Below are 22,235 nucleotides of genomic sequence, written 5' to 3'. Positions count from 1 at the left end.
ACTATTGAGAAGTGAAAGGAGTACACTATCTTAGGGCTCAACCATCCTCCATCTCATCTTAAAGTACTTGGGGAAGATCTAGATGATCGAGCGTAACATGTGGCTGAATTCCCAGTTCATTTAAAATAAAAAAAAATCAGAAAAGGAAAAGAGTTTTGCAGTAATTGTATTGCAAAGATATGCAGCTCTTCACGTGAGCGCAAATTCAAACTTTGTCATACTGTGGAGTGATTGATTAAAACCCTACTTGATTTTGATGAGCTCAAAGCATTTGAGTATATCTTTTGTTTACTAATGAATTCAATTGAGTGTTTCAGTGAAAATCTTGTCTAAGTGTTTCTAGACTTGGTTCAAGATATTTTGGATAAGTTAAGAAGTCAGTTTGAACCAAAGTCTGAGACTCGAGTCGACTCCGGGATATTACGAGTCGACTCCAAGCGTATCAGAATCACTGGCACGGGCTCGAGTCGACTCCGGATCATTACGAGCCGACTCCGACTGAGAACTGACAGACGAACAGAAAGACTCAACTCAAAACCTGTCAGCGAGTCGACTCCTGAAGTGCGCGAGTCGACTCCGATGATTACCAAGTCGACTCCGGAGTAGTATGAGTCGACTCCAAGGAGTTACAGACAGAAAAGTCAGAGAGCGATTTTCGACCCTGAGATTCGAGTCGACTCCTGTGGAACGCGAGTCGACTCCGATGGTTGGCAGGTCGACTCTCAGTGGTACACAAGGCAAAAGTCAGAGAGCAGTTTTCGGACTCTGAGATCCGAGTCGACTCCCGCAATGCGCGAGTCGACTCCGAGACAGCGCGACCCCAAAAAGACAGAAGACCGAATTATTGTCTCTGAGAGCCGAGTCGACTCCCAGACAGCTCGAGTCGACTCCAAGGCAGCGCTACATCAAAAAGGCAGAAGGCTGTGTTTCGGAAACTGAGAGCCGAGTCGACTCCGGAACAGTTCGAGTCGACTCCAAGACTGGACGAGCCAAAAGACAGAAGATCGGGAGTTCGGGCTCTGAGCGCCGAGTCGACTCCCAGGATTGTCGAGTCGACTCGAGTGGGCCAAGTTGAAAAATTAGCTCCATGGACTTCATGGGATGAGCCGACTCCGAAAATGGCAAGTCAGCTCCAGAAGTTGGCGAGTCGACTTCGGGTTAAGTCGAGTCGACTCCCAGTCGCGGAGGTCACTTTAATTCAAATCCGGAACAGTTGCCGAGCCGACTCCAGAAAAGCATGAGTCGACTCCCGCTACAGCCGAGTCGACTCCAGATCGCGCGAGTCGACTCCGACCCCAACAGACATATTGTCAGGATGTGCAGAGTGTGCAGAACGGGCAGAAAAAGGTGTCTAACGGCTAGTTTCCGTGGGGGATGGCTTAAATAGCCACAGAGGACTGTAGCAAGGCAGAGAAGCACCATTCCACTCAAAGAAATCAAGCATCCTATCTCTGCCAACTGGTTTTCAACAGAAAAGAAGGAAGAGCGCCATTAACTCCATCCAGCTACCTCTTCCCAGCATTTAAAGAAGTCTCCTCCTGCCTTCAAGTCGACCAGACATTCAAGAGGAGACTCACAGTTCAAGAAGCCCTTCTCTACTCCAACTCAAAAGTGTTTGAGGGCTCTTAACTTCTCTCTAGTTTATATTGCTATATATCTGCTTTTTAGAAGCTCTGTTTTTCTGTTTGTCCTTGTTCTTTCCATCTTGTCTTTGCTTGATTCAATCAGGGGATTGAATCAAGAGTGTAGAGGTTGGTTGGTGAGCCGAGGGTAAAACCAACGTGTAAGGGTTCGATTGTGATCCCGGAAAAACAATCGGGGTGGTTCTAGTCGGTGAGCCTGGGAAAACCGACCGAGTTCGTTGTGAGCTCGTAAAACAACAAGTTGGGTTGTGAGCTTGTAAAACAACCGGCTGTAATCCAAGGGGTTATAGTGAATTCCCAAGTGAGACTTGGGGAGTGGACGTAGGAGCAAGGGTTAGCTCGGAACCACTATAAACATTGTGTTTGTGATTGCTTGTGTCTCTCTCTCTCTCACTCTCATTTCACTCACAGCACATAGCAACTAATTAATCATCTTGCAAAAGTATTAATTAGTCATCCTCAAACGTTTTAATTGCAAAATTATTTTAAAACCCAATTCACCCCCCCTCTTGGGTTGTCTATCTGGGCAACACATACTAAGCTTGGCATATGACATTTATACTTTAAGAACTGATATGAGGTCTTGATCTCTCATAGCCGTGCATATGGATTGAGATAGGTTTCACATGATCATTGCTTGGTGTCTTTTTTACCCCTTCCTTTTAGTGTGCTGCAATGATGTTTAACCTCTCTTTTTAATGTGAGCTTATGGTAGATTATGAAGCTTACATTTTTTACTGCCCAAACAACTTCTAAGTTTCACCAAAAATCCTCTCTTGACTGGAGTTACCTTGTCCAGAAACTTAGAATCAGAGAGAATTGACATCAGGTTAAGAGTTGGTCTTAAAATTGTGGATTTCACCTCAGTTAATCAATTAATACCAGCTTGGAAAATTAGGCTTCCTTCTAGATTGATTTCTTTGATGATACTCTCCTTCAAAGGTAAAAGATAACTGTTCAATGATGTAGCTAATCTATCAGGAAGTTCATGTTTTACCATTCATGTAGAGGCTCGGTAAGCTAAAGGGCAGCTGATAACTTGATTCAGTACTCTAGATGTATTTCCTACAGTCGATTGGTTATGCCATCTGATTGTAAATTTATGCAATAAAACAAATATAATTTGGAGCATTTCTCCTTGTTCATAACTCAGAATTTTCATATATCAAATAAGCATAAGGATAAGAATAAAGCAAACTGACCATGCTTTAGTAGGTCATTGATGAGATTGTTGTAGAACTCGAAGCCTTTTGAATTGAGAGCGCCTCTCCCATCTGCAAAATCAGTTGCATCACATAAGCGAGGATTTTTTCCTCTACTTTGCAAAGGTAATGAGATTTTGAGAAGCCTTGGATAGTCTGTCATACTAGGAAGAAGCCTTGACCAAGAGATGGGAATTTGTAGGCCTCTAGTCCTGTATCTGTCATAAGCTTGACATCTTCTGGGCAAAGCATCGCTCTATAAGTCAGGTAAAAGCTAATGAATGAATGAAATTGTATGTCTTTAATGCAGATTAGTTGATACATGATTTTATGTTTACACTTTAGACCTTAGTGACCTTAGTGATCCTTCAGTTTATCAACATTTTTGTTTAAAAGAGTACAATCTCAGTACTTGAAAGAGTTGAGAACCAACAGGTCACCATTATGGACTGTGATCTTGCAATAGTACTATATAGGCCTGTATCAGGGAAATCAAGCACAACATATGATCAAGAGAGAGAAAGCTCTATCTATTATCAGATTAAGATTTGAAGTCCATTCATCACAAATTTGTTATTGAATTATGAAAACATAATGCTTGGGCATATCATGTACTCAATGACCACAAGCACATGTAAAGATGGGGAGGTCCAAGGGAAGCAATAAGTGAGGGTGCGAACTAGCGGAGTTGATAAAATCTCTTATTTTGACTCAAGGGGCCTATGTTCGATCCTGGCCTCCATCCGGTATTCATCCTTCCTCTAGGTTGCTAGTGCTCAAAAGAAAGAAAAATAGAAAATCTGAATGGAAGATGTAAGGACAAAGATATGATTGTAGTTGGAAATGGCGCAAGCAGCAAGAGTATTGATATCTTCACTGATTCACTGCAGAAGTTCCATGTTCAAGTTTCAAATGGGTAGTACAAGTTAGGAAGGAAAATGTTCTTCCTTTTTTAACGTTTTCTTTTGCTGCTTTTTTTTCCTGTCAATCTATTACCTAACATTTCTTTCAAGCAAGCTGTTAAACCTGATGAAATAAATATTAATAGATTATTGCTGGATGTGCATGTGCAACATTCATGTACCTGGTGAAATAGTACGAACGCAGATAACTGCTGTTATTTTTGTTATAATGAGCAATTATAACACTAAATAACCCACTGTTTTCCTCCATTATTATATATGTAATAAAATGGAAGCGGCCTGAAACCAAAGTAGAAGTGTTCTAAGCCTCAGTTCCTCTCTTGTGCAGGGTTCTGAATGAATCATGGCTGGAGCTTGCTAAGTATATAACATGGTGCCTCTCACAGCAGGTATAGTTGCCCTTTTTCTACAATACGTATGTATCTGATACCATTTACACTTACGTTGGCAAAATATTACTCAGCAGACCAGCGTCCGTCGCTATTTCCCCCTGTTCAGCATATAGGTGGAATTTAGTGTTGTCAAACCCTTGAAATTGCAGGCTGCATTTTGCTCCATTGTAGCTTATTCTATGCAGGGTTGGAGAATCAAAAAGTTGTTTGTTTAGTTATCAGATGAAGTTTTGGTCCCACGATTAGATCGTAGGTTTTGGCATCAACCTCCTCCCTGGACTGGATAGATATACTTAGGAAATGATGCTTAACTGCATTCTGAAAAAGAAAGAAAAAAAATCAAATAATGTAAAATGCAAGTTGGCAAAGTTGATAAAGTCACCAAATCAGCTTAAGGGAAAAAAAATACTCGAACACAGACATGCTAAAGACAATAATAAAGGAGAAAAAAGTGATACAATTTTTTTTTTTTTTTTTTTGGTTTGGCAGAATTTTTATTCTGATTAGAACAGCTCTAGGATTTAGCATACTTTGTCCATGCAAAAAGAGAAGGGTTAACAAGAGCCTTTTTCATAAGTAAGATTAGTGCAGCCCTTTCGGAATAAGAATAAGTAGGTTTGATTGGAATAAATATTCTTGTTTTATTTCTACTTTCCTTAACCCATGTGTGAGGAACAGTCTTATTCTAGACCTACTATTGTTTTATGTCTGAATCAAATGGAACCTTAAATCATGTATGCAGAACTTCTTGTAGCTTAGTAAATGCTGCTTAACTTTGGCTGGCAACATCCACCAATGGATGCACCAAAACAGCTGACGCTGAAACAAGCCGAAACGATATAGTGGGGCTTGCAAGGTCCTTCTTGGCAACTAAAGTTTCTGGATTTGTATATTTGATAGTGCATTTCCAGGTATTTGGATCTTGATCATCACAATACAGAAGAGTATGCTCCATTGCTTTCTGAAGAAAACAACAAAAATAGTTCAACCAGCATCTAAAATTGACCACACATAAGAAATTTTTCCATTAAGGTATTGTTATTGGCTTAAAAAACCTGCAGCCTTACATAAATAAGGTCTGAATTGCGCATTGGCCCTGTGATCATGTCGCTCAACTAACAAATGAAGATTGTTATGATATTCTTTTCTTGTATTGAGACCTGGACGCTATCCAGTTCTATGGTTTTTGGAGCAAACATTGCCTACTGACTTATCTTGTTTTGTGTCCACTAGCAGCTCAACTTGGGTCTTTTATAGACATGCATAGGTAATATAATACTTATAAGAAAAAGAAAAGAAAAGGTATTTTTTTTTCATGAGAGACAGCCAAGAGAGTTTTTAGTAGATTAAATAAATTTAAATGGTTAAACAAGTTAAGCAATTTGGGTTAGATAGGATGGAAACAAATTAAACAGATCTTAAACAAGTTAAATGGATCATGTCATGACCAGATCTAATTATTAAATAGGTTAAAACATATTAAAATAGATCGAAAGTGTAAACTTAAACTTGATTTGTTTAATAAATAGGCATAGATAGGTTGATCCATTTATAACCTAAGCCTATTTATATCAAATTCAAACCTATTTAAAGTGGGTTGTTTGTGAATTGAGTTGACAAAATTATAATTGCCATCCATAGTTTCTAGGAGGACCTAAAAATAATTTATCTTTTTGCTGCTTCCTCCGTATTGCATTTTTAAGGGTAGAACATTGTAAGCTTTTTTTTTCATTAAAGGTTTTTTGCAAAGGTAAATAATCACTTTTTGGTAAATTAATATGTACATTGTGGCTAGGGATGGTATGTTTTGTGCGGAAAAATAAAATTCATCCTCCTTCACACGAATCTATCATGAAATCATTTATCTCACAATTCATAAGATATTCCAAACTCGATCATGACACGTTGATGATCATTGGCAAGATAAATCCTACTTTCCACGCATAAAATACACCCCAAACACGTACATTATACAGGAACCTACAAGATTTTATTTTATTTTATGTTCTAGGTTCTAACTGATTGCAAAAGAAATTGTAGTGTTTTGCGGCCTCTTTACGTAGAATTAAGGCTGCAAATGGGTCAGGTTGACCCAGGAACCAACTTGACCCGACTCGGTTAGATTCGATCCGACCCATTTTAGAGGACCCATGGGACCGGGTTGGGTTCTAAAATTGGATCCGTTCTATTTTTCGGGTCGGATCTAGGTTTACTGAATCTGGACCCGGTCTGGACCCGACCCGACTCATTGTTTTTTGGATCAATTTTGGATCGTTTATCCAACGACCCGATCCAACCAGATTCAAACCCAAATTATCCATTTCGGCCCGCAGGCCCATATGTCGCAGCCGTAGGAAAAATCGCTCCACTCTTCATTGCTTCAAGCTTTTAGGCTTAGCCAGTTAGCCATTTGATTTTCCAAGTTTCCCTTTTCCACTTGGCATTCTAGTGCCCCTTGTTGGAGTAATGATAAGGGTTGCACAAGTTCTTCAAGAGTTTGCTCGATGTCGAGGTCGTCTGTAGATCCTCCATGAGTTCGATCGGATTCGAAGCGATGTTTGGATCGAAGAGAGTTGACGATGAGATGGAGCTCAAGAAGGAGAGAACCGTAAGGTGACTGCGCGCATCTTTATTATTGTTCTTTCTGAGCAAGACCTAGTTTTTTTTTATAAAAAAAGAAAAATCCAATCTTGATGCGGTTCTTAGCTTAGGAATTGAAGCTCGATAGAACTCATCGGTGATTTCATTCTTTTCGCATCTAGAAATGAACAAAACCCTTTACTTCTCTTGGATTTATACTTTTACGAACTGAGGGAGATTTGCAAGATAACAGTAGGCAAACCCTTGTTGCTTTCCTTTTTTGGAGAAGACGCGGTTAGAAAGTAGATATTTGATGTGGCTATGACATTGGGATTTAAACCCCAACAAAACCTGTTCTCTTAGTGCTATAGGCTTTGCTTGAATTTCTTGACTTTGTTTTACAGGATGAACTGAAAATTTGAAGAACCTTTATTGAACTGCTAATAATTTTATGGGTTCATATCAGTCATTTGATGTTTTTCCTAATGCAAATACAGAATGAAGCAAAAGACACCATTGTTGTATCTAACTCATTGCCAAAATTTAAGAACTCCCCCCTCTCTCCCTCTTAACAAGTCCATTTACCATTGTTGTAACTAACTCATTTGAGAAAGGTAATATTTCCTTCGATATTCTCTCCAGTTCATCTCTCCATATCTTATTTTTTCCCTCCTTTCTTTTTATTTCTACAACCAGGATGGGCGCAGGAATGAATCTAAATGTATCGTGCCTTATAATCCACCTGTATGGTTTAATCATCTATTATTTGTTGTACATCTTAATATAACCAATAAATGAACCATAACAATTTTAACATAACTCCTCATGCTAAATGTTGTAGTAGATTATATGCGAGTGGATGATAACCCGACCCGACCCAGATCCGAATTTTTTTGAGTCGGGTCCGGGTTATACATGGACCAACCCGACCCGATCTTTTATTAGGTTGTGTCTAGGTCCAAAACTAGAACCCGAACAAGGAACCGGGTTGGGTTGGGGTTACTCATGACCTGATCTAACCCGACCCCATTGCACCCCTATGTAGAACGTGCAACAAAGGGATCTGCAAAGAAATGAGAACCCATTTACAGGTCTGAATAAAAAAAAGTTTCTTTAATTTAACGCCCTCCCCAAGTCTAGGCTCCTCTTCGTCTTCCTCCATTGACGAGACCTGGGCGGCGGCGATCCACCCTCCCCCCTCGAGGAGGCCTCTTCGCCACCGAGGACGCGGCGGCGCCGCCACCTCCATGGACGAGGGAACAACGCAAGCTAGCCGGTGTGGAATCCTCTTCCCTTGGGTCTAAAATAACAACTTTCTCCAAAAAAACTGAATTTTCTGGTAATTTTCTCTTCGCCAAATGATTCTCCGAATTATCCTCAGATAAACAACTAATTTGATAATTTTTGGTAATATATTTCTATATGTTTGTGGGATTATATATTGGATTTAATAGTTGAGGTTTCTTTGTACAATGATCTTTGTGATTTGATGCTTGGTATACGAAATAGTAGATGTACGGGGTCAGCTGATATCATGAGAAAAGGAAATCACTCATTTAAGGTGAACAAACAGGGGTTTTACGGAATTTAAAGCAAAGATTGCATTACATAAGGTTGAAATGATTGCAATTTGGTCTTTGTCTGGACACTAGAGTTAAGAGCTTAATCTGAAATCATGACCAAGTCATAGCTATGAGAATATGTTTTTAAACTATATTTATTTTGGAGTACAAATATGTAATGCTAGAATATGCCATAGATTGTATATATTCCAAAGGAGATACTGTTTTAGTGACTCCTAATTTTTAGCAGATTCTGCCATGCAACAAGGGTTTTAGTGTCAAATATTTGGATTCAAGTTATGTCAAGTACAGGTTTTGTCATGAGAAAGCCATTCTCTGATGCTGGCCCTATGTTTGTATTTATGTGATTGAGGTTTTTCAAGGCTCACAATCGCATGTAGTTAACTAATTTAAGCATTGTCTGGGCATACAAAGTTATAAGCAAGGTTGAAGACTTTATAGGTTCATTGCTAAAATTTGTGAATAGTTGTAGGTGTCACCATTGTTGAACTTATCATGTTGGAACATTGATGACAAAATGTCATTAATTTGTCGGATTTTTTTGCAGTATTTTGGACAATACCGGGCTTGTAGCAAGCTGTTTCTGTAGCTGGAATTATGGATTTGAGCTTGAAAAAATATTGATGCTTGAATCGAATAAGAAACATAATTAAATTGAGATTTGTATATAAGTTGACGCATCTTAACTTCTTAAAAAAGCTCATATCTTTAAAATGCTGTGCTTGGGGTAGAACAAAAGTTTTGACTGTTTGTGTTAAATTTAGCAAAATGCCAAAAGAAAGTCATGCGGAAGTATATTGTTGGGCATGGTACAAGACAGATGTGTCAAATAGTGTATGCAACTATGCACTTTGTTATGATTATTATTTTAGAGACCTATTTGCATGACAAAATTATATTTGAAACTAAGGATGAGTAAACTAAAAAAAAAAAGAACATTTTTTATTAGTATATCCCCTTTTATCTGATCTGACTTTTGACATGTTTTTCATTACTTTGTTATCATTTGTCCTATGTAAAGTTTTTCTTTTAATTTTTTTTTTTTGTCTATATTAGAGTGTAGATCAGTATAAGATTCCACTCTTGGTGGCAACAGCCAAAATCTTGACATCAAATGAGCCAAGAGATTCCACAGAGCGGCACTATGAAATACGACTTGGCCATGTAAAGTGTTTGTGTGAATTCTGTGCAGATCTGTTATGTTCAGATGGAATAGAATATATGTTTACATTTGCATTATTGGTGGAGAAGGAAAACAAAAAAAATCTGTTTCTTCTTTGAATTATGAGATAAACATTGGTGTGAGAACTATTCCATGATCTAAGCATCAATCCTCTATAGTTTCAGCATCTCAAACCTATGAGGTTGGGGTTCCAATTATTAGTGTAGGAAATCAAAATATTATACTTCTGGTTGGGGTTTCTTTTCCATATCCGATAGATGCTATACTTATTGGATATAACCCACCAATTCTTTTTTTTTTTTTTAAGTTTTGTTCTGCAAGGCTTCCCCAAGTCTCTATCAAAATGTTTAACAGACAAATGACTGAAAATGATTCTAGGTGTCAGGAAAAGATATGTTGTCCTGTCACAAGAATAACTGGTGTGCTGGTGTGAAAATATAAGGGAAGAAGTGCATTGATAGCATAAATGCCACTGCATGGAAACTGAAATAGCTTACTGAACATTTACATGCAACTGGATTGTAACTTTCCCTGCTGATTATAACTTATTAATCTCATAACTTTGAATTACTGAGCCATTTAGGGAGTGCACATCACACATAATCTGATTTGGCAGAAGGTAGCTGTGTGCATTGACTTCTCGCTCTCCTCTCCATTGTAGGCCAAAAGGGATAATCTGAAGCAGTCTCACTGCTGAGCATGAGAGGTGGCATTTAGACCAGTCCTTTCTATGTTCATATCTTGCTTCTTCTTGAGGATGTTGGAGTACCAAAAGGCAGAGAGCTTTGGAACCCTTTCACGCTTCTCATCATCAAAATCCACAAAGTAGAGCCCAAAGCGTGATCTATACCCAGCCAAGAGCTCAAATACATCTAAAAATGACCACACAAAGTATCCTCTCACATCCGATCCATTCCTGCAGAAATGAACAAGGTGTTTAAAAGGTTTACAGCATAATTTTTCCTGCTCTTTGTTTTGGTGGCTTGTAGTGTATATCATCAAGACAGCAGCGTTACCTGACAGCATCTAGTGTGCTTCCAATGAAGCCACTCAAGAAATCTATCCTGGCGGTGTCATGGATTGTGTCGTTGAATATTCCTACTCCATAACCTGAGGGCAAAAATGCATTGTTGCAGACATAGACATCAGACATTCAAGCCTCACCTCAGACACTTAGGGTGGTTGACACATTCAAAAAGCATGGTTTATGGGGGTATAAAAACTTCAAACAAAGGTTTTCCAGGACATATTTTAATAACTGTTTGATTTTTGAAAAGTTGAAGATTTTAGGAGGTGCCTCATGACCTTGGAAGCGGACTGACCATTTTCTTGGATATAAATGGGAGGATTTCCATAGGCTTCTTTAAGATACTCCAACATATATTGCAGCCCTTGGGGATCTGCTGGTGCAGGAACTGGGATAAGCTGATTTCAAACACCTGAGTCAGCCACAACAAGTAGTGAACTAGTAACCAGCATTCAATAAAGGAATCATTTGCACTTTTACCTGATCAGTGGGTGTTATATTCTTTGATACTGCAATGAGATATCAGCCATTGGTTAGAGTACAGTCCACATAGTCTCCATCAGCCTATTACCAATGCAAGGAAACCAAACCTGTGAATTTTGCAAAGATATCTGCATTGTAGTCTCGAAGATCTGTCCTGGAACCATTGGAGTTATCACTGACATATGCCGAAAAATAGTGATTCAGACCAACAAAGTCGAATGAACCCTTCACTTGTTTGGACTGGTCTTTGTTGAAGGATGGTAGCCTTGAACCAGCGTTTTTCTTCATGACCTCAGGGTAGTCTCCAAATACTAGGGGATTTATGATCCTGAAGTGGATGCTAGGAGGTCAGCTGCTTATATCCATATCAGTGTGGGTACTATACATGCTATTCCCTTACCAGCCTATCATGAAGTCTAATGATCTTTGGGCTGCTTGAACATCTGCTGTGGAGTTTGTAAATGCATAAGCCCAGAAAGTATACACATTCAAGCCTATCCAGCCATTTTGCATAACCTGAATTTAAGGATGTCAGCAGCATTGCCTCCCTTCTTTCTTGATCTAAAGCATGCATTTTTAATGAAATTTGATAGACTATTATATGGATATTGTTCCAATAAAATGATAGTGTTGTCAAGAAGAACTGAGTAAAACTACATAGTGCTGTATGCATGAACTGAAAATTCTTCATAAATATTGACTTTGAACTAGGATAGAAAGGAGGAGGAAACCTCACTCAGAAGCTGTGAGAACAAAATTCATAGAAGCTCGGTATAAGGATGTCTCGTGCAGTGGGTTTGAATGGCAAGGAATGAAAACTAAAAGTTAACCAAATTGGTAGGCTCTTAAAGCTCGTTAGTCATAGTTATAGGCAGAATAAAAGTTATATGTTAATGGTCATATTTAGCCTTGCATTTCAAGGTGTTAAACAAGTAGATGTCTTCAATTTTCGTTATGATACATTACTCTAGGTTAAATACAACATTTCAATGACTTGCTTGTGCCGTTTTCGATGCTGTACCAAATTCGGAATCATTAGAGTAGAGCATTTTCCTGGAGAGATTATGACCTGAACAAAACATTCTTTGGATAATCAATGAAGAGATGAGAGCCATCCTGTTTTAAATTTTTAGTCACTAATATCTTTTGAACATTCATTATAGTAGATTCTTTATTTAAAAAATGTGACACCTGTTTTCGCCACTCGCAGATAATTCACCCCTATTACAATCATGTATATGAACTGTACAGATAGAGTCTGTCTATGGTTCTATAATATACGTATTTAGCATGTTTTCTTGGAGGGTTCAACACCTTTGCAACTGCATAAATTTGGAAGCGTGTCCTCACAATTATAAAGCATTCACTCAAACACTTCTGCTTTTCCATTCTGAAAGATAGATGTATGTTGATAGAAGCCTGGCCCCTTATGGAAGTCACTAGAATTGATACTTAATTTAAGAAAATGATTTGAACAAAATGACTTACTTGATATTTAGTCCGATACAGTGTGACAGCTGATGCATGTGCCAGTAGGGCATGGTGATTCACGATGTATGGCTCTACACTGGAATTGCCTGCTGTACAATTGATGCCAAATGGATAAGAACACCGATTGGGTGGGAATGTTCCGCTGTCATAGGCAGCAATCGCCATGATGTTGGGTTCTATAATGGTGGTCCAGTGGGAAACTCTGTCACCAAATTCCCTAAAACACACATCTGCGTATGCTGTGAAATCATCTCTGTTATCAATTTGAAGGGGTTAGGACATTAGATCACTTGTATTTTGGTAGGAAAGTTTAGAACATCAAATAAGAAAAGGATTACACAATCTTAGGGCTCAGCCATCCTCCATACTCATCTTCAAGTACTTGGGGAAGATCTAGATGATAGAGTGAAGCATGTGGCTGAATTCCTATATCATTCAAAAGAAAACAGAACTGAGAAGAAGATATAATCAAATGCAGTTCATCTTAGGAGCACAAGATTGACATCTTCGGTATCTACGGTACGACATTTACACTTAGAACTGACACCTGGTTTCAGTTCTCATCCTCTCATATATATTCATATAGTGAGATAGTCTTTACGTGATGTTGAAACATCAGGCATTACTTATGTGATGATGGTGTTCTATTTCTTGTCCGACTCTATGTTAGATTTTTTGATAGTACATTTATTTTACTGTCATCCATCTGATTTTCATGAACAACCATGCCTGACTGAAGTTATCTTAGTAGAAATTGAGCACCATTTCAAAGGGCACAGAGTAACACCTTCTTGGTATGGTTAGTCTTGCCTGTGAAATTGACTCATTTGATGATCCTTTCCCTGAAAGGTGAGAGAGGTATGTTGTAGTGTGGCTAATTTATCAGAAAGTTACTGAAACTGTCGTTTATGGAAAGGCTGAGCAATTTTTAGAGCTTTTGATAACTTAATTGACATGTATTTCCCACTGTTGATCTCTTGTGCCTTTTTATGGTATGACGCACACAACAAAGAATGTATGGCTTTAGAATTTTGTGACTTCGTAATTTTGAATTTCGTTTATCAATAAACTGATAAGAGCAAATTAGAACAAACTGAGCTGACCATGTTTTAACAGCTCGTTGATGAGATTGTTATAAAACTCAAGGCCTTTTGGATTGACAGCTCCTCTCCCATCTACAAAATAAGAGACAGCACACAAGTAAGGAACATTTTTATAGTGCACAGCTGTAATCAGAAGCATTGGTTTGTTTGTGATACTTGGGAGAAGTCTTGACCAAGAGATGGAGAATTTGTAGGCCTCCAGTCCTGTATCTGTCATAAGCTTGACATCTTCCTGAAAGATTACATTGGAAGTTAGAAAAGTGTGACAAACAATCGTAGATTCACATCTTTGCTGCAAAGGTTTGATGCATGACTTTACATCTCAATTCTTCAGGCTGTTTTGTTTTTTCCTTAAAAAATTCTGATCACAAAAGCTAAGTTACTATGCATTTAGAAGATGAGACCCACAGTTCACCATTACAAGATGCAAATAATGGTATCTAGGCATGGACCATAAATGACTCCATATATTTTACTCCTCGACCGAACAACAGATTTCCCCAAGCTCTCCTAGAGAAGGTGTCCGCTGCTGGACCCCCCCCCCCCCCCCCCCCCCCTCCTCTCTCTCTCTCTCTCTCTCCCTCCCCCTCTCCCTCCTCTTATTCCCTTCCTATCTTCATCCCTCGTCCCTTATTTTCTGCTACCGTTGCTGATAAGATTTAGTCGTTGGCTACAATGCTCTCAAATCCGAGCCCCTCTATCTATCTTTCTCTCTTTCATCCTTGCTTGTCCCATCTGCTCCTTCCTCATGCTCTCTTTCTCTCTCTCTGCGATGGTCACTCTCTACCCATGCTATCCTTCCTTTTTCTCTTCAATGTGAATGCCTCCCATTAGTCTCAACTTCCCTTCCTTCCCCTCTCCCTTCTCTCTCTATGAGAGCTCAATTAGCAGATTGCTTTACTGGCATCGATGGTCTAGTTGTGCTCTTTCTTGATGTTTTTCAGTGTCTTAATCTGCATGCTTATCTATGCACTAATCTTTGGCAAGTCATCCAGTAGTGGAGTAGACTGCAGTCAAAATTTGAATTTTAAGTTTTAAATTTGAATGAGGTATATGGTTTGTATGGGAGGTATTTGGAATTTTAAGTTGTGAATTTCAGAGTCTTATTTAATGGAAGTATGGGATTTTCCAGCTTTTGTGCTCTTCTCTTCTTGTACTCCTTGATTACCTTAATGAAATATAGGGGTGGGTCTCCCTCCCTTTTCATCAAAAAAAAAAGGACTCCATATATTCAAATAGAGTTATAATCTTTAACTAGAAAAAATAGGTGCAACAAAGAGGAAAAGTTTGATGTATATATAATTTTAACTATAATAGGATTTGAAGAGTCTTCATCAGTATTTTGCTATCATGAAGATGGTGCTATTTTCTGTTCATCAATACATAAAAACGTCTTACTTGGTTAATTATGTCTTGTATTTTGACAAGGACCATTGACACATGCGCAGTAAATTGGGGAAGTGAAAGTCAAGAAAGAAGGATAAGAAGAAAGGGATCTTATTGATTCAAGTTCAGGCTGCATCTAATACCTGCTAAATTTTCTCATAAAAAATGTAAATGTTTCAAACCTTTCTTCTTGTATTGGCCTGCAAAAGAATCATGCTATTTTTTTATGACAAACATGTAAACATATGCAGGCTGAAGCTCCACATAAGCCAAACTCTTGAAACTTGCAAAATGAAATGGCAGCTTGGCTTGGCTTGATAGCAAGCTCGCTGTGGTTTGGTAATTTACAAATAAGCGCAACAAGAATATATATTGGGTTAAGTTTGAGCTAGGCTTGAGCGCAATATATTCTTCTAGACTCGTTTGGTTCGTGGAAAGAATTTTTTCTCACTATAATATTTTTACTGAGAAGATTTCTGAAAATATAATGCTTGAGAAAATGGTTTTGGTATATTTGGTTGATCATGAGAAAGTGGCATATTACGGAGTGGCTTATATTTGGTTGAACATTTACTTTTTGAAAAAAATTTATATGAAATACCTATTATACTCTTAATAAAGGGAAAATCTTATCCATGGATTTTGATGACTTAAAGGGTACTTTGGGAAAAAAAAAGAACCCCAATTTCCAACCGGTGAAAAAGTAGCTTTCACATGTTTTTCATGGGTTTTTTTTTCCATGAAACATAGAGATCTTATTCTCATGGAAATGCTACTTTTCTTCTCTCTCCTTTGAAAACTCCAACCAAACAAGAGGTATTTTTTTTTTTGACTCAAGGGGCCTATGTTCAATCCTGGCCTCCATCCAGTATTCATTCTGCCTCTAGGTTGCTAGTTCTAAAAAGAAAGAAAAATAGAAAATCTGAATGGAAGATGCAAGGACAAAGATCTGATTGTAGTTGGAAATGGTGCAAGCAGCAAGAGTATTGATATCTTCGCTGATTCACTGCAGAAGTTCCAAATGGGTAGAACAAGTTAGGAAGGAAAATGTTCTTCCTTTTCCTCCATTATTATATATAGAATAAAATGGAAGTGGCCTGAAACCATTAAAGTAGAAGTGTTCTAAGCCTCAGTTCCTATCTTGGGCAGGGTTTTGAATGAATCATGACTGGAGCTTGCTAAGTATATAACATGGTGCCTCTCACAGCAGGTATGGTTGCTCTTTTTCTACAATACGTGTATGTCTGATACCATTTACACTAACGTTGGCAAAATTTTAGTCAGCAGACCAGTGTCCGTTGCTATTTCCCCCTGTTCAGCATATAGGTGGAATTTAGTGTTGTCAAACCCTTGAAATTGCAGGCTGCATTTTGCTGCATTGTAGCTTATTCTATTCAGGGTTGGAGAACCAAAAAGTTGATTGTTTAGTTATCAGATGAAGTTTTGGTCCCACGGATATTGCTGAAAATTAGATATTGGTATATTTATATCCATATCCATTTATATTTTGCAAATATGGATACAAATACATATATTAATTGGATACGAATATTTATATTTATATTTATTTTAAATAGATATTGATACAAACCAGATATTGAACGTATGGATTCACCGGGTACAACAATCAACAGGGAGGCGCTAGAGTTTGGGAGAGGTTGGACAAAGTCTTCGCCACGGCAGGATTGTTGCAGAATCATCCAGACTTCTGCGTGAGTCACCTGCCCCGGATCACCTATCGGTGAGAGGAGATGCCATGTACAGAGTCTCCCGCAAACTTGAGCTTACCAAGCAACGGCTGAGGTGCTGGAACCAGGAGGAGGTGGGAAACATATTCAGGAGGCTCGAGGAGGTCGAAACTACTGTTGGAGATCTACAGGCCTAGGAGGAGCATAATGGAGGGTTGACGGAGGACCTGAGGGAGCTCAGATCCAAGTTGGCCACTCATGACTCTCTTCTTTGGCAACAGGAGACTCTGTGGAGACAGAAATTCTGGATTCAGTGGATTATGGAGGAGGACCGGAACACCAGATTCTTCCACCAGTCTGCGGTCATCCGGAGGCAAAGGAACATGATCAGAGTGATGAGGGGTACTGATGGACAGCTAACAGAGGATCTGAAGGCCATCAGATGGGTGCTCGACCAGTTCTTCAAGGCTAGGTGGATAGAGCAGAAAGACAATAAGAGACCCCCCTATGCCGGTGCCCCAGACTTTAGTATTGGAGGAGGAGAATGAAACCCTGATCAGGCTAGTGTCTAATGAAGAAATCCAGGAGGTTGTCCGGTCCTTAGCAGAGGACAAGGCACCGAAGCCGGACGATTTTCTCCCACTCTTTAGATGATTTTGGGGGGTAGTCCGTCAGGATGTGATCGAGGCTATGCGACACTTCTTCGATACAGCTGTGATGGCCGAGGATTGGAAACAGACTTACGTCATCCTAATCCCGAAGAGAGTGGATGCGACGGAGTCGAGACACTTTCGTCCAATCAGTCTTTGTACCACCCTATACAAGGCAACGACAAAGGTCTTGGTAGACAGATTGAGGAGTATTCTTCCGATGATCATCAACCCAGAGTAGGGTGCTTTTGTGGAGGGGAGGAGTATCTATGAAACTGTTTTGATTGCACAGGAGTTTATGTGTGACCTCCGGAGAGCTCCATCTCGAACGAGTCTGATGGCAATCAAGCTGGATATGGAAAGGGCATATGACAGGATGAGTTGGAGCTTTCTGAGGAGCATTCTTGTGAGTTTTGGTTTTCATGAGAGATGGATCAGTTGGGTGATAGGGTGTGTTAGCTCCCCGTCCTTTGTCATTTTGGTGAACGGCATGCCCTCCCGCTTCATTGACTCTTCGGTTGGACTTCGGCAGGGATACCCGCTATCTTCTTTATTGTTCATCTTGTGTGCAGATGCTCTGTCCAGAGTTCTTCGGCGTGCTATGGAGACCCAGATGCTAGAGGTCTATATACCGAGACCGGAGACCATTCAAATATCACACTTACTTTTTGCGGATGATTGCATGATATTGGCTTGGGCTACCAGGCAAGGGGCGTTGGTCATCCGGAAGGTCTTGGAGAAGTATTGTGCCACCTCAGGCCAACGGGTCAACTTGGCCAAGTTAGTCATTTATTTTAGCCTGAAGACCAAGCTTCAGGTGAAGAGCTCTATCAAGCAGATCATGGGAGTGGGGGAGCAAGAGGGTACATTGCAGTATTTGGGAGTTCCGATTACTAGTCCTCGTTTGCGTCGCAGTGACTGCTATGCCATTGAGCACAGTGTCAGACATAGCCTTGAGGGTTGACAGATGGATGCTCTTTCGATAATGGGTAGGGTGACACTGGTTAGGTCGGTTCTCAGCTTCATGTTGATATACTTATTGTCAAATACCATAGTGTTGGTGGCGCCGATGAGGTCCATGGAGCAGCTATTCATGAACTTCATCTGGGGTAGGCGACAGGGCAGAGGTAGTATCAATCTGGTAGCATGGGAGGTTATATGTCAGCCGGTCAGAATAGGTGGGCTAGGAGTGCACTCCCTAGTGGCGAGGCAGGAGATTCTAGTAGTGAGACACGTGGCTAGGTATTTGCTAGAGCCAGACAGCTTGTGATGTGCCCTCATGAGAGGCAAGTATGGCGATTGCTTGGTGATGTCTGATTTTCAGGTGGGCCGACATGCCTCCTTCATCTGGAAGGAGATTTGTGACCATGTCCCGATGGTACTTCCAGCAATCAGGTGGGCGATTGACGATGGACAGTCCGTTGATTTTTTTCGGGATGCCTGGGTGACCGAGCAGCCGCTGGAGAGGATACCCACATTGGTAGATTCAGCAAGATTGACGGGGTGCAGAGTCAGGGACCTGATTATTCCTGAGGAGGGCAGATGGGATGAGGCACTAATCCGGGAGACCTTTGGGGAGCAGCTGGCAGAGAGAATCCTGACTATTCCGCTAACTGCTGGAGAGGTGGGTGATAAACTGCTGTGTGCCCCAACAGGGAAGGCGAGGGTGCAGGCCAGAGATTTGCAGGCGTTGTTGGGTAGGGAGACCACCTGGCAGATTGAGGGCAAGTGGATATGGAGGCTGCAAGTGCACCTCCGAGTGGCCTTATTCATTTAAAAGGTGGCTTGGAGGTGTCTACCGATCCGAGGTGTGTTGACGAGGGGTGTCAGAGTTACTCTGATGCGCGAGGAGTGTGCTACTATGGAGGAGACTATCAGCCACACCCTTCTAGGACGCCTCCGGGCAACACAGGTCTGGCAGTGGACGCCTGTTACCTTGCCGCAGGTTGTGGGGTCGGCGGAGGTTCTGCTGGATCACTTGAGGAGGTTGGCGAGTAGACCAGAGACCATGGAGCGAGGCATCACTTGTGCTTACATGGCGTATCATATCTGGTTGGATAGGAATGTCCATACATTTGAGGAGAGGAGGGCATCCCCAAGGACAGTGGTGGACATAACCATTCGTCATGTGACCGAGATCATTGCCGCTACCCAGTCGCCTTCACCGGAGTGAATCAGGGACACCTGGGGTTTCCAAACCGCTTCTACAGTGCCCTGCTTGAATTTTGTCTCTTGGGAGCCCCCACCCTCTGGTCACCTCAAGGTGAACTTTGACAGTAGTGTCTTAGCAGGCGGAGACAGAGGAGAGATAGGATTTGTGATTCAGGACTACAGTTTCAGATTGATTGCGGCAGGCGGGCGGCGCACCAGCGATATGACTGCTATTGGAGCTGAGCTCAGGGCAACATGGGAGGGGATCACCTATGCGAGGAGTGTCCTAGGAGCTTATCGCATCATCTTGGAGGGAGGCTCTTCGACGGTGATTGAGTGGATCCGGCAGGCTGAGCGGTAGGGCGATGACCACCCATTACTCAAGGATTTTCGGAGATTGGTATCTAGTTACATTTCTATCTAGGTTGCTCATGTATATCGGGAGGCGACCAAAGCGGCTGATTAGGTTGCCTCTTTTGCTGCTCATTACTTGGAGGAGGTCCTGTGGACAGAGTCTGACCCTGTCCCTACACCTTTGTGTTATTTTATTTCTCTTGATATTGCTGGTTGTACTCACACTCGTTTGACGTGAATTACCATTGTATCAAAAAAAAAAAAGAGAGGATATAGATAGAAATATAAGCCAGATGGTTAATCTTTGTAGCTATAAAAATAAAAAAAATACTGAATAGAAGATAAATTAAGTCAGAAACATGTTAATACGATCATCTTTTTTTTTTAAAAAAAAATGAAGGGCGTTATATAAAGTTAAATAAGATTATAAATAAAATCGAATACTAGAATATGGATCGGATAATTGGTTATCTATATCAGTATCTATATTCTTTCAATGGTTATGGATATAGTAGGATGCTTCTCTTTTTTTATAGTCTCGGATACCAAAATGAATATTCTGTTTTTTTTTTATATATATACTAAGTGTTGGGGCAGGGTACTAAATTATCACATTCTCAAAGAATTAAAAAAAGGGGGAAAGTGATATATCCAATGGTGGTTCGGTGTAATCACAGAATTGAGAGGATAGATTCGTGTGGAAGAGTTGGAGGCCGTTACCTTGTATTTGTGGTACCCATCGGAAGCCACATCGCCCGTGCTCTTGTCCGGCATCTTTCCTGTCAAGGTATGATAAACAATGGCAATCCTTTTTATTTTATCTTCAGATTAGAAGAAAAGATGCAGGCTTTGCTAAAAAAGTGCACGGAAGCAGGATTATGAGTATAGCGGCTGCATCTAGTTAGAAAGCGTTTTCCTATTGGCCTATATATTCAGAGGCAATCTTTTTCTTTTGAGAGAATATTATTCACATGCAATGAAACATTTAATTTAATAATGGAAGATATTTGAAATAGGACTTCATTAAGTTCGAACTATTCTGAAATGTTCTTGGGAAAAAAAGTAAAAGTTTTTATCACGATCAAGATCTCAGCGAGGATCGTGCAATATAGGATACATAAGAATCCAATATATGAAAATTCTCGACTTTTGTTATCTTGACTAATATAATTGATAAATTTTGAGATATTGACTAATATGATGTTACTATATGGAATGATGTTTTCTATCTAAATATTTTAGGTACAATATCTTAAACATTGTTATTGATTTTGGATTTATCATATCAGTCAAGAATTTGGTATGTTGGTTCTAATATGACAACTGAACTTAAAAGTTTCATTTCTTTGTAAATTTGTCATGTTCCCTCTCGGTAGGGATAGACTGAGTTGCCGTTTTATTTTAGTGTCAATTATTCATGGAGATGGCTGATATCCCAACTTCTAAAAGTTGGTTAAAGATCACTATAACTATAAGTCAGTCAAATATGCATCAAGAAGTCGGAATAGTAGTAACCAATAGCCTATACAATCAATCTCTCGGGCTGCATGAAGCAAAGAACACCTAGAGTTGATTTTTTTTTAAGTATCAGGCTGCTGGTTATGTCGTCTTAGAAGCAAGAATTTTTTCTCCATGAGGGCCTTCAAGATAAAATTTGAGATTTGCAACAGAAGCATGGTGGTCCAATATATATTATTATCCATTCCTTCACTGCTGAAGTTTGTGGATTCAATTGATTAGCTTTCATGGTACCATAACTTTAGCACAGCCATGTCAAATCGCTCCCCCCCTCTGCTGTTCAATACAAAATAGCAGTAAAAATCACCTGCATGAGTAAAAGTATCCCAAATGCAAGGACTCCTTCCATCCTCAGCTGCTGCTCCCTCCACCTACGAGTTTAGCATCCATATGTTGTTCTTTTAGCATCAGCAGTGACTATGTCACCTTTTGTCTTTGTGTTATCTTGTGACGTTTGAGACAGGAGGAAACTGAAAGGAAACTAACCTGGTATGCCGAGGTTCCGGCACCGAAGACGAAGTCCGGTGGGAAGTCGTCCCTACTATAGTGTAGGGCACTTTGGCCCCCATCAATCTCTAGTATTAGCAGCAGCTCTAGAAGAAGCCAAGCTGCTACGCTTCCTCTCATCTCCATCTCTCGTCAAGTTGTGACCTTCTGAGCCTCCCCAAGTTCAGTTACTATAAGCCTCCTCTTCTTATATTTCCACTGACATGAAGTTGGCCCGACATCACAACCAGGAAAAATTTTCGCCAACCTAGAATTTTCTTGAGAAAATGACAAAAGTTTGCATGGAAGATTTGAAGGCAAAGTCCAGTCTCCGGGGAATGCGTTAGGAGGTAACAATGAAGAGAGACGAGACAAATTAAGGGACAAAAAGA

The 22,235-nt window shown here is 40.1% G+C and overlaps 1 protein-coding gene and 1 long non-coding RNA gene across 5 annotated transcripts; one reads left to right on the top strand and one right to left on the bottom strand.

Annotated features, from left to right (window-relative positions):
• The first annotated feature begins 6,406 nt into the window (after positions 1-6,406).
• Positions 6,407-15,339, top strand: LOC120110211. Of its 3 annotated transcripts, XR_005510978.1 has the most exons (3): positions 6,540-6,773; positions 10,168-10,439; positions 15,039-15,339. It is a non-coding gene; the product is annotated as an uncharacterized LOC120110211 (long non-coding RNA). The 3 variants fall into 3 exon arrangements; XR_005510976.1 differs by lacking the exon at positions 10,168-10,439 and having other exon boundaries at positions 6,407-6,773; XR_005510977.1 differs by lacking the exon at positions 10,168-10,439 and having other exon boundaries at positions 6,412-6,773; positions 15,059-15,339.
• LOC103715310 (beta-glucosidase 22-like) lies at positions 9,935-22,115 on the bottom strand. Of its 2 annotated transcripts, none has more exons than XR_005510975.1 (13): positions 21,844-22,115; positions 21,665-21,728; positions 20,560-20,618; positions 13,767-13,842; positions 13,611-13,682; positions 12,846-12,933; positions 12,505-12,760; positions 11,417-11,532; positions 11,124-11,344; positions 11,014-11,042; positions 10,812-10,931; positions 10,523-10,616; positions 9,935-10,422 (listed from the first exon to the last, which is right to left on the bottom strand). XR_005510975.1 is itself a non-coding variant. In XM_039124551.1 (13 exons), exons 1-13 carry the CDS (start codon positions 21,988-21,990, stop codon positions 10,194-10,196), a joined length of 1,554 nt encoding a protein of 517 aa, XP_038980479.1. In that variant the 5' UTR covers positions 21,991-22,101; the 3' UTR covers positions 9,935-10,193. The 2 variants fall into 2 exon arrangements, 1 of the variants encoding a protein (XP_038980479.1); XM_039124551.1 differs by having other exon boundaries at positions 10,829-10,931; positions 21,844-22,101.
• Between the last annotated feature and the right edge of the window lie 120 nt (positions 22,116-22,235).

Source organism: Phoenix dactylifera, chromosome 3 (assembly GCF_009389715.1).
Source record: "Phoenix dactylifera cultivar Barhee BC4 chromosome 3, palm_55x_up_171113_PBpolish2nd_filt_p, whole genome shotgun sequence".
Taxonomy (NCBI): domain Eukaryota; kingdom Viridiplantae; phylum Streptophyta; class Magnoliopsida; order Arecales; family Arecaceae; genus Phoenix; species Phoenix dactylifera.
This window is presented reverse-complemented; position numbering and strand designations above follow the sequence as displayed.

What these genes read in the sequence shown, in the direction of transcription:
- LOC103715310 (XM_039124551.1), bottom strand. Translation starts at nt 21,990, where the DNA reads ATGGAGATGAGAGGAAGCGTAGCAGCTTGGCTTCTTCTAGAGCTGCTG. An exon ending in CCGGAACCTCGGCATACCAG is followed by an intron (nt 21,729 to 21,843) that starts GTTAGTTTCCTT and finishes CTAAACTCGTAG; the next exon opens with GTGGAGGGAGCAGCAGCTGA. An exon ending in ATGGGTACCACAAATACAAG is followed by an intron (nt 13,843 to 20,559) that starts GTAACGGCCTCC and finishes GTAATCTTTCAG; the next exon opens with GAAGATGTCAAGCTTATGAC.